This window comes from Mercurialis annua, linkage group LG2 (assembly GCF_937616625.2).
Source record: "Mercurialis annua linkage group LG2, ddMerAnnu1.2, whole genome shotgun sequence".
NCBI classification, from domain to species: domain Eukaryota; kingdom Viridiplantae; phylum Streptophyta; class Magnoliopsida; order Malpighiales; family Euphorbiaceae; genus Mercurialis; species Mercurialis annua.
Genome location: NC_065571.1, coordinates 16,201,602 through 16,214,106, shown reverse-complemented (window position 1 = coordinate 16,214,106; position 12,505 = coordinate 16,201,602). Strand labels below are relative to the sequence as shown.

Sequence of the window (12,505 nt, the reverse complement as noted above, 5' to 3'; positions counted from 1 at the left end):
ATTATTGAAAATCAAGTCATATCAAAAACATATTGTACTATAAAATTTGTAAATAGAATTGAAGAATAACACATTTCTGATTCATTTTTAAAGTATAATTGAGTATAATTTTGAATTTTCATTAAATATATTTTCAAATAACTATATAAATATTTTATGATTTATCAAACCATTATATGAGCATATACCTATTTTTCGTACAGGTGGAAAAAGTGATAAGTAAATGAAACATTCAATGATGATTTTCAGAAACACCCATTCGGGTGACAAGCTAGCGATTCACTTGTCAGAATTCAAGTGGATTAGATCGATGCACAACAAAAAACTTGAAGGATTGAATTTTTTTAACCTAAATTGAGATAAAACTTCTATATATAATAGGATATTTTTGTAAATGTGTTTATTATTAGTGTAGAGTGAGAAATTATGAAAAGATGGTGTACAAAGTGGTAAATATTTTTCAAAATAGTGAATTTGACAAATTATCCCTTAAGTTTATCATCTTTTATTTATTATTTGGGAGTGTTTATCCCATGCATTGGTTGTGCCATGTCATATTTACAACAAGCCAATGAGCATTTGCGATAGGGAATCTTTTAATTATCATTCAATTTTTTTATTATCACTTTTTCCACATGGCTAACGCATCATTGGCTTGTTGCACGAATGACATGGCGCAACGGTTGCGTCTAATAATTTTTCATTATTTGGATATAATTAATTCTAAGCGCTAATCTTTTTTTAGTAACAAATCTTTGCGGATTTTGTCAATTATAGACAAACATTTCAAAATCGTCAAGATTAGCCCATTTTAGTATATTCAGAATCTATTTTAGCTATTTTTTGAATTAACCCTAAGTTATTATATACATGATTAGCCTAAATGATTAGAAAATATTTTGAATATCCCATAGTTGACTAATCCTGACAATTTTAAAAGATTTGGTCATAACTGATAAAACCCGCAAACATTTGGCATTAAAAAAATAGCCCTTTATTTAAAATATAAAATTATTGAACTAAATTTAAAAAAAATATTTATTCAATATATATTGATCAATTTAATCATGATTTTGAATATGTACTTTATTTTCTTTAAATTATATTATAACAATTATTATCAAATATTATAATACACCCGAAAAAACAATTTCCTCGACTCCATAACTTGCCAACTAATCTGTCGAATATAACAATATCTACATATATTCTAAATATTCACTTTATAGTGTTAAAATTAAAGATGTGCTAGCACGTAAACTGAAAATGGACATGATTTTATAAACCTCGTCAGCAACTAATTTGTGCACACTACTATCTATGTACTTTGAATATAACCCTCTACATTTCCAAACTTAAAAAAATGTATGTTGCACTTAATCTCCATGTATAAAATCCCTTACCCTCAGTGCCAATTCTCATCATCCCTCGAAGCTCATAAAAAGTTTTATCTGAAAATTAAAAAAAAAACTCCATCAAACTATTTTAGATATGGCTTTAAGAGTTGTAGCTTATGGGGCACTCCTCTTCTCCCTCAATCTCCTCTTTTTCACTTTGGTTAACTCTACCTATACGCCTGACTACACTAGTCAGCCTACATCAGAATTAAAAGACTATACATCTGACTACACTAACAAACCATCATCAGCAACACCAAAGTCAAAAGAATATGCACCCGACTATACTAGCAGTCCATCATCAACAGTTTTTAAGCAAAAAGACTATACATCTGATTACACTAGCAAACCATCATCAACATCAAAGCCAATAGACTATGCACCTGATTATAGCCAATCCTCATCAGAAACACAAAAGCCAATAGACTATACACCTACCTACACTAGCCATCCGTCATCAACGCCCGAGCCAGTAGAATATGCACCTGATTATACAAGCAATCCATCATCAGCAACACCAAAGCCAATGGACTCTACGCCTGACTACTCAAGTAACCCTTCATCAACAACGTCAGAGTCAATGAGCTATGAACCCAACTACTCTAGCCACTCGTATGCCAAACCTGCTAAATGCCCAAGGGATACCCTTAAATTAGGTGTATGTGTCAACTTATTGAAAAGTTTGTTGGGTGTTACATTTGGTACTCCACCACATACTCCTTGTTGTAGTCTTATTGGTGATCTTGTTGATCTTGAAGCTGCTATTTGCCTTTGCACAACTATTAAAGCTAGTCTTTTGGGAATTAATTTGACTCTTCCAGTGGACCTGAGCTTGTTGCTCAACTATTGTGGCAAACAGTTGCCGGAAGGATTTCAATGCGCCTAAGTTAACTTTTTCTTTCGGGTGTGTTTGTTGGTTAATTATGCCATAAGTTCATTCAGTTTTCATTCTGTTTCCAGTGATAGACTGAAGCATCTTCTCTATCCATTTTAAAATTATTATCTTTTACTCAATTGAATTGTATGCCTTTTAATTTATGAAGAATTCTATTTTTGATTTTTTTTAAGTTCAATTTCATTCTTTTCTTTTCTTACAATATTAAATCATTGTACACATTGATATATCCAAAATTATAACGAAATTGACAAGAAAAATTTGAATAAGTTTTTTTTTTATCATTTTGATTTATTAATTTTGTGAATTGTACCAGTTACATTCAAGTCGTAAAAATAATAAAAACATTAAATTCAATGGTCTAGTTATTCGAAGAAAAAATTCTGAGAGCTTTATCAATTAGTTTGGTTCTTTGGTGTGTGAGATTTGTGGAAGGCATGAAATAGAAGAGTTTTCAAGAATAAGAGTAAATCGAGAACATTGTTTGTCAATTCATTGCAAGGGAGTCATGTTTTACAAATCGTATCATCCGGTTTTTCCTTTCTCTGTTAGAGTGTGAATTGCATGAAATAACTATTTCACGGTTATAAACACAAAAGTCTCTCTCATATCTCTAAACTCTCTTTTTTAAAAGCCTGTCCGCAGCAAGAAGGAGGTGATTTTGGCCGTTTTTTGGTTCAAAATCACCTCCATACCTCTTGTTTTCTCTTCAAATCTCATATTTAGATTATTTTGCGTCAATGATCACAGATCTGAGATATGTTGGTATTTTTCTTTCTTCCTTTATGGATGTTTTGTCTTCCTTAGTGGAGTTTTGGCTCTTACATTTTATGAGTTTTACTATTTTTTTGATGGAATTATCTACAGAGCGTAGATCTGAAGTGATATCAGTAGAAATCTTACTTTTAATATTCTCTCAATCAGACTAATTCAAAGACAAAAGAGTCGATTTTTGGTTTAAATAACGTTTGAGTGGAGCGGACGGTCGCCGAGTTGCATATTCAATGAGCTCCGTCAACGTGATTGAAGAAAGTAGATATAATTTTATGTTATTATACTGATGTTCTATGATTGTACCTCTTGAATATATTGATTTATTCAATATTTTATCAAGTTGTATTTTTATTTCTCTATTAATGAATTTTTTATTATTCTAAAATAAAAAAATTATTTCGCGGTTATGTTTGAAAATTTGAACAATAATGAGAAAAACAATATGAACAAATGAAATTCAAAAAAGTCTAATTTTGTTTTTAAATGAATAGGTGGGAAATTATTCATGAGGGTATCAATTTTTATTTTATTTTTTAATTTTGATGACTAAACTTTTTTTTTGGATTACTAAACTTTTTCTTTCATTTTTGTTTTTTTAGCAAAACAATGCTCAGGCGGCATCCAAAATTTATTTATTTTTACCCAAATACTTATCATGTATGCATAATCTAATCTAAAAACTCCACTCTAAAGGAGAAAAAAAAAATTAATAATTACAATGAAAGAAAATAAAGTTCAGTTATCAAAATAATAAAAAAAAAATTAGATAGCCTAAGAATCAATTACCCATTGATAGGCCATTAGATTGGATAAATGATTGAAAGCCAAAAGAGCAAACTTGGTAAAATTAGCATTTTATAAGGTTTGGTTAGAATTGATTGTATCAGTTTGATTTTTTTTAAACATTAAACCTTTTAAATATCCATAAATTTAACTAGTCGTAATTTTCTACAATACACTATTTTTTAATTTATTTACAACTTTACCTGTCAGTTTTTGACTTTTCTTTTTTAACTTTTTTTATTTAAGAAACATATTTTTTTAAAATTTCACAAATACCTATTTTCACTTTTAATAATTTATTCTTTTTTGTAGATTTTTTTTTCTGGATTTTTTTTTATTTTTTTATCGTGTTTTTAGTGTAATTATAGTATATTATAGTGTATATATTGCGTTTTAGTGTAATTATGTTGTTTTTATAGTTTAACAATAGTGTATATATAGTGTATTTATAATATTTTTATAGTGTAACAATAATGTATATATAGTGTATTTATAGCATTTTTGTAGTGTTTTGTGGTGTATACCATAAAAACACTGCAAATACACCATAAACACTGTAAATACACCATAGATATAATAAAAAACGGCAGAAATACACCTAAAAACATAGATATCCCGAAATACACCAGAAATACAATATAAATACACCAAAGATACACTATAACGTAAATATATTATAAAATCACTACAAATACACATAAATCAATTTGTTCTTTACAAAATCATAGCAATAAACAAATCTATGAAATAAGAGAAAGATAAAATAATTATATGAATAATAAAATAATTTATAAACAAAAAAATTATAGATCTACAATAATTTATTTATAAAATGTTTAAATCATCATAAAAAACCTAAAAACTACACAAATATAAAAACGATGTCGAGAAATCCATAGCGCGAACGGAAGAGACGAATGAACTAGCGCGAACGGAAGAGACTAACGGAAAAACGACCGGAAATGACAAAAAATCCATCGGAAGTAGACAAACGGAAGCGCGAACGGAAAAGCAACCGGAAGAGACAAATTGAAAATCAAACGAAAAAGAAAAAGAAAATAAGAGAGAATTTTAAGATAGAAGAAGAGTGGTTATGTAAAAATTTAACCTAAAATAAGATAAAACTTCTATATATAGTGGGTACTTTTGTAAATAAGTTAGTAAAATAGATAGCGACGGAAATTAAGAAAGGATGACAAAAAATGGTGTAAATAAGTTTCAAAAATAGGATATTTTATAAAGGCCTAATCACTTAAAAACCTATCACCTTTAGAATTTTTTTCAATTACACACTAACGTTGAACTTTGTTAATTTTATCCACTTTTACACTTTTCGTTTTCAATTCTACCCTTAAGCATCAAATTAACCTCTTTTCATTTGAATAATATTTAAAATAAATTCTTCATTTTTAAATTATATTCTAAATTGACATTAATATTATAAATAGTACAACAAAGCCTTCTTCCTTACAAAATTCTTAATTAATTTAATTCAATCTAAATAAATATAAAAAGTTAATTTTTAAAATGAAAAATTCATTAAACTCAAGCAAGGTTTTAACCCTGAGCAACATGTCAAGTAAAATTCAAATTATAAGGCTGACTTTCCAACTCAAAGAATTGAGATAAGTTCTCCTCTAGCCTAAAATTAAAATTTTGGACTAAATCCAAGATCATGCTAGCAATGAATTCCGTTGGCAACAAAATTTCAGCTTCCCCACCACAACTCCAATTTTTTTTTGATGAAAAGGAGGATATTATTAGCTCAAATCAGAAACGGTTACAGACGTAAGATATTCAGGATAGTTCGAAAACCATTCCTGATGACCTGACAGAGGCATGCATTTTGCACAAGAATGTGCGCAGCTTGATTCACAGATCGCCTTATAAAAACAAAATCAATATTACTAAACTGCTTCGCTAAAACAACTCCAATTAAAGACAACTCCAATTAAAGACCACTAATATCAATCATCCGACATGAATATTATTTATTCAATTTTCATATTTGGATAACGTATATTGGCAAAAGCGACACAATTATATATTCAAAACACAAAATTAAGGTTGCACCTTTCAGCTGCTCGAACATCAATTCTTCCATCAACACTACAAACTTTATTGGATTGAAGGGTTTTCTTTAAAACTCAATTTACAGACCTCGTTTTCAGCAGCTTAATTCAAGAATCCTAAGCTCAAGTTTTTTACCTCGCAATTCCAATCTATACTTCAAAAAACTTAAATTTAAGATTCTAAATACATTTCCGTTTTTATTTAGTTGTCCATTTAGCCAAAATTGTACATATTAAAATACTGCGTGTTTTATCTTAAATTATAAGAATAAATACAAATATAATCCTATTAGTTAATAAATGAATTGTAAATTGACTCATGGAGTCATTTATTAAAAAGTGGTAAATTTGGAAAATAATATCTAAGATCACAATAAAATTTTAAATGGACAACTAATTAGAGACAAATAAATTTTACTAAATGGGCAATTAAAAAAACGGAGAGTAAACCATAAAAGTGTAAAATTAAATACACCCAATTCACTACAGTTAGGTTTTTTTTAAAGGGATCTAAAATGCTATAAAAATTAAAAATCAGTTTTTTAATACATATACAAATGAAATAGGAAATTAGATCTTCATTGAAAGAAAAGAACATAAAATTGAGCGAAATGGGATTTTGGTCCATCGCAGCAAATCAAAATTCAAACACATAATGTGAAGGAAAAGTAAAAACAAAAAATAAAGGCCAAAATAGCAGAAGTAAAAACGAAGAAGATAATCCACAAATTAAAAAAAAATGTGGGGAATTTAAGCAAAAAATGAAGTAGAAAAAAAGACTGGGTAAAAAAGCGGAAGAAAAAAGAAAAGAAAAACAAAAGAGACGAAGAGTAGGAATTTTTCCCGGATAAGGGCATGACCTGAAAATAAGGACGACCCGCTCGTCCTCCTTCCATGGAGGACGAGTTCAGATCTCATCCTCCATGGAGGGAGGACGAGCCGTCTTCAGGTGGGGGCTTGAGGGCGGGTCTGAAGTGGCCAGTAATGAAAAAAAAAACGGTGACAGATTTGAAGTTGCAAGTTAATTCATGTATTTTTTTAGTTTATTTAAAAAATTAATTAAAATTTTGAATTAGTTTAAATTTAATTTTATTTTTTTTGTTAATTTTTAAAGTTTAAGGATTTATTTGTACTTTTTTGAATGAAAAAGAATATAATTTTATCCTTAAATTTAGTTATTGTGATGATTTGATCCTTGAAGTAAAAAAAACTTTAAAGATTGCCAAATTGGGGTACAATTGAAAACGGAAAATTCAAAAGTGGGTAAAACTAACAACTTTTCAAAGTCGGGATGGAATTGAAAAAATTCTAAAGGTCATGAGTTTTTGAGTGATTAGACCATTTGTAAATATCCACTTTAACTATTTTAACAGATATATTTTTAAATTAAATTTGGATAGTCTGGTTCACTAATTTAAAATGAATAATTATATTCTAATCTCAATACAACAAAAGATATAGAATCTTTTTTCTAACTAGACAAAACAAGTAAATTCACGTCGGACCAGATATCTTATAGATATAAATAACTGTTTCAATTCGTAAAATTAATGGACAATCACTTGTCGTTTGCTGAAATGTTATATGTAAAAAATTTACATCACAATATCGTGCTGGCCATTTAACAGAAAATGCGAAGATTTAAATTCTAATGGAAAGGATTTGGAAAAGATTTGTATATAATCTTCACCCCCTGCTACCAATGTAGATTATGTATATCAATTATGATTTAGAGAAACAATTTAGAGAAACAAACTAACGAAAGCATGACTCAAGATGTGCAGCCCACAACTACATATTTTCTTCCGGCAATAATCAGATTTTTATGATATTTTTTGAAAAGACGATTATGCTTAAGATTTTCTCCTATAAAACTCTTATCAAAGTTATATCATTTCCATCAAATCAACTCTCTGAAACTTAATATTAGAAACCCAATTGTTCTAATTAATGGCTTCAAAAATTGTAGCCTCCACTTCCCTTCTTCTCTCCCTTAGTCTCCTATTTCTCACTCTCGTTAGTTCCACCTATTACACATCAGAGCCGATGAACTATGCACCCGACTATTCTAGTCATCCATCGTCAACAACACCAAAGGCAATCGACCATGCACCTGGCTACTCTAGCCACCCAACAATAACAGAGCCAATGAAATACGCACCCGACTATTCTACTCATCCATCATCAACATCACCAAAGGCAATCGACTATGCACCTGATTACTCTAGCCACCCAACAACAGCAGAGCCAATAAATTATGCACCTGACTACACAAGTAGCCCATACTCTGAACCAGCTAAATGTCCGAGAGATACTCTTAAGTTGGGTGTATGTGTTGGCTTATTGAAAGATTTGTTGAGCGTTACAGTTGGTACCCCACCACATTCGCCTTGTTGTAGCCTAATCGGTGATCTTGTGGATCTTGAAGCTGCCGTTTGCGTTTGTACTACTATCAAAGCTAGTCTCTTGGGCGTTAATTTGAATCTTCCGATCAACTTGAGCTTGTTGCTCAACTACTGTGGCAAACAGGTACCCGAAGGATTTTATTGTGCATAATAGAAATTGCACTTTACTTAATTCTACTTCTGGAATTGTTAATTGTGTTTCAGGTTTGAGAATTATTAATCTTGTGCCATTGAAATTCTTTAATAATTTATTTATTGTCTATCTTTTTTTTATTCTTTTTTTTGTTCTTTTTTTTTTTGTGAATTGACGGAAGGCTCCCTGTCTTCTTCAACATTCACTATATCTGTATGATGTGTTGTTGAATTGGATTCATTTTCTGTTTAAATTTCTATAATTAAACATTCCAATTGCAAATTAATTAAGGATAATTACTGGTGTTAAGCCTCTATGTTACTGTACTTTATAGGCTTAATCACCAAAAAATGCCAAACCTATACGTTTTGTGTCAATTATAGCCAAACCTTTAAAAATCACCAGATTTAGCCAAACCTTATATGTTCTGTTTCTTTTTTAGCCATTTTTGAATCGAACCGGTTTTTTTGACACCGTGTCGTCCACGTCACCGCCAACTAAGCAATTGGCTGGCATGTCAGCTGAAATATTAAAATAAGCTTTGGCTATAATTGACACAAAATGAATAGGTTTGGTACTTTTTGATAAATAAAACTAATTTTAAAATTAAATAATTAAATGATTAATTATATTATAATAAAATTCATATATATTTAAAAAATAATATTTTTATTTCACGCTAATTAAAATTAATTTATTTTTACTAAATTTAAATAATTATAATAATTTTTTTACATATTTGAGGGATATATAATTAATTTAAATTCTAATAAAAACAAAATATGTCATATTAATCTTAAAATTTATTTATTTTAAATTCCAGTCGTCGGTTCTTTGACATCGCCGCCGTTTGAGACCCAATTGTTCGTCTTCCGACGAACAATCTGAGAGTAATATACACAACAAACATACGACAATGTTCATAAGTCAAATATGCACACATAAACATAAAGATAATTACTGAATAGACTGTTTATTTAAAGGACAAGTTTAATTATTTTCTCATTTTTTTTCTTTAAAAAGTGAAGCTCATTGCGGTGTAATCAATATATATCATAATGTTTATAAGCATAGACGCATATGTCATTTTACTCGGCATAGCCAAAAAATTACCTTAATTTACACATAACTATTTTATTTATTACCTAAATCCAGTCATAACAAGATCTCAACAACATTAAAAATACTAAATCAAGTTTAAAATCATCATAAACATTAAATCCTTTCACCAAATTTAATTCAATATTAATTCCTAAGTAATACGTTAATTCATTTTTTAATTACATATTCATTAAAATATATTATAATATAAATTTATTAGATTTAATTAGGTTTAATAAAAAATTAAAATTAATTTTAATTAGTATTAAATAGGAAATATTAATTATTTTTAAATATATATAAATTTCATAAATGATATAATTAATTTACTTATTATTAAATTTAAAAATTGGCTTGAAATTAAAATTAGGTTTATTCACCCAAAAAATACCAAACCTATATTTTTTGTGTCAGTTATAGCCAAACCTTATTTAAATATTTCAGCTGTCATGCCAGCCAATTGCTTAGTTGGCGGTGACGTGGACGACACGGTGTCAAAAGAACCGGTTCGATTCAAAAATGGCTAAAAAAGAAACAGAACATATAAGGTTTGGCTAAATCTGGTGATTTTTAAAGGTTTGGCTATAATTGACACAAAACGTATAGGTTTGGCATTTTTTGGTGATTAAGCCTACTTTATATCTCTGCTCCATCTAAGCAAACAAAAAAAAGTTATGTTAATTAATGGTCCAATGATTTGACCAATTTTCTCTTTTTTGATTTAAATTTAAATTTATAAAAAAATTAATAAATTATTCATAATAATTAAATGTATAAAATATTAAATTAAGATATTCTATATTTATTTTTTATTGATGGATTCATTTTAAAAAATGTATAAACTTACTATTTTGACCGGTATGCAATGCAGCTCTAATTGTAATAATCTATACATTTTTGTGCATTTGAATCCTTAATTTGTTCTCAGAGTAATTAACCTGTAAGTTGAATACAAATTAGAAGGGGGTAGGATGATAATGAATACAATTTTTTTCTATAAAGTACAACGTGTTTTTGCAAGCGGAAAGGCCGGATCGTATTTTTGAGATTATTATGAGCTTTCATAGTGTTGAGCCTAATTTCCTATTAGAATGACCCAAACACAAACCTCATAGACTGTACTTTTAATTATTATGTTTAAAATTATAAATTTTTTTAATTTTTTTTAGTTTTTTTGGACTTTTAATTATTATGCTTAACCATAAATTATTGTCTATTAAATCGGGAATGTTTTGGCTAAAATTGAGAGGTTTATTCTAGAGTATTTTTGACTTACTTTATTTATTTTATCATTTGATGAAATTGGTAATAAGTCATCCGCTCAGGGGCGGAGGCAGGTTAATGGTGGAAGGGGTCCTGACCCCTCCCAATTTATTTTTTAAAATAAAATTAATATTAAAAATTCAAAGAATTTAAAAATTATAAACCCCATTACATATTTGGCCCCCTCCACTTTTTAGCTCTTTATAAAATCTGTTATTATTATGTGCCTATTAACAAATTATAAAGTCCATACTCAAAATTTTAAAGACTATCATATCTAATTTTTACATTTTACAATTGTAAAAAACAATTAAATTAGATTCGTTCACTAACGATTTCCGTGATCCGAAAAAGAGACGTTTTGTATTATAATTATTTGTTTGCATTTTAAATATTCATTAATTATTGGTTTATTATTTATTTTTAAATATTTTATTATTGCTAATGAATGTGATCCGCCCCTCCCATATAAAATTGAGAAGATTATAAAACTATACAAAAAATTAACAAAGTTTACAAAAATGCTAACTAAACTCATTTATTACACTAACACCTAAAAATTTGAAAAGTTTACATGTTATACCTAACCACTAAATAAGAGACACATATCTTACTCAAATAACAAAAAAAACGTGCAAAACAGCTGTCTAAACGCGTCAAACAACTGTCAAAACGCGTCTGACGCGCGTCTTACACGTGCGTCAGTCACGCGTCAGCATTGGTCAACATTTCAAAAAATATTTGGATATGTATCATTTATGTATTTTTTATGTATCAGCAATGTATCAAACACGTATTTGATTATTATTTTCTCACATTTCTAAAACAAGTATGAATATATATATATACTCATATTATTTATATGTATTAGTAATGTGTCCTTAAGGTGTACGTATAACATATGTTAAATTAAAAATACATGTATCATATACTTTAATTGAAATTCATGCATCAATAACATCTTAATTTGTTATTCAATATAAACATCTTTATATACATGATATATACACACAAAAAAGAACTAAAGCAATATTATCCACTTCATCAAATTTATTAATATATATTTGAAAATTCATAAGAAAAAATATAAAGTTTTACAAATGAAAATCAATTTCAAAAATCAACCCCGATACATATTTACATTTTAAAAAAATACACTATTAAGTCATCAATTATATAAAAAAATAGAAAAAACATCAGCAAATAATGTTAATATATAATCATGTAATGCATACAAAATGCATAAATGATATATTTGACTCAGTTGGCTAACACTAAAAAATGGTTGGAAAGACTATGTTGTTGACGAATTTAAACATTTCAGATACTTATCGATACATATGATACATTTTAAATATACTTATTAAAAACATTAAATAAAAATTATGTGTATCTTTTATGTATATAGAAGATATTTCTATCATATTTTAAGTATTTTTTTTCATATATCTATCTAAATATATGACGTGTATCTGAAATGTATCTATGGTATATCATATTAAAAAATATTTGTTAAATGTTATAAAAATATATAAATTATACATTAAGAAAGTATGTATGATGTATTATATATCAAAAATTGTATACATCAGATATCAATGATATATCTGTCAAATACCCTTTTAACACATCTTACACACGTCTCATAAATTAAATTATATGTGAACGATAATGCATTTGAA

The 12,505-nt window shown here is 28.0% G+C and overlaps 2 protein-coding genes across 2 annotated transcripts; both read left to right on the top strand.

Annotated features, from left to right (window-relative positions):
• The first annotated feature begins 1,437 nt into the window (after window positions 1-1,437).
• LOC126669592 (lipid transfer protein EARLI 1-like) lies at window positions 1,438-2,470 on the top strand. The gene has a single exon (XM_050363099.1). It carries the CDS (start codon window positions 1,492-1,494, stop codon window positions 2,281-2,283), a length of 792 nt encoding a protein of 263 aa, XP_050219056.1. The 5' UTR covers window positions 1,438-1,491; the 3' UTR covers window positions 2,284-2,470.
• A 5,344-nt stretch (window positions 2,471-7,814) lies between these two features.
• LOC126669614 (lipid transfer protein EARLI 1-like) lies at window positions 7,815-8,599 on the top strand. Its single transcript, XM_050363120.1, has one exon. It carries the CDS (start codon window positions 7,872-7,874, stop codon window positions 8,475-8,477), a length of 606 nt encoding a protein of 201 aa, XP_050219077.1. The 5' UTR covers window positions 7,815-7,871; the 3' UTR covers window positions 8,478-8,599.
• The last annotated feature ends 3,906 nt before the right edge of the window (window positions 8,600-12,505 follow it).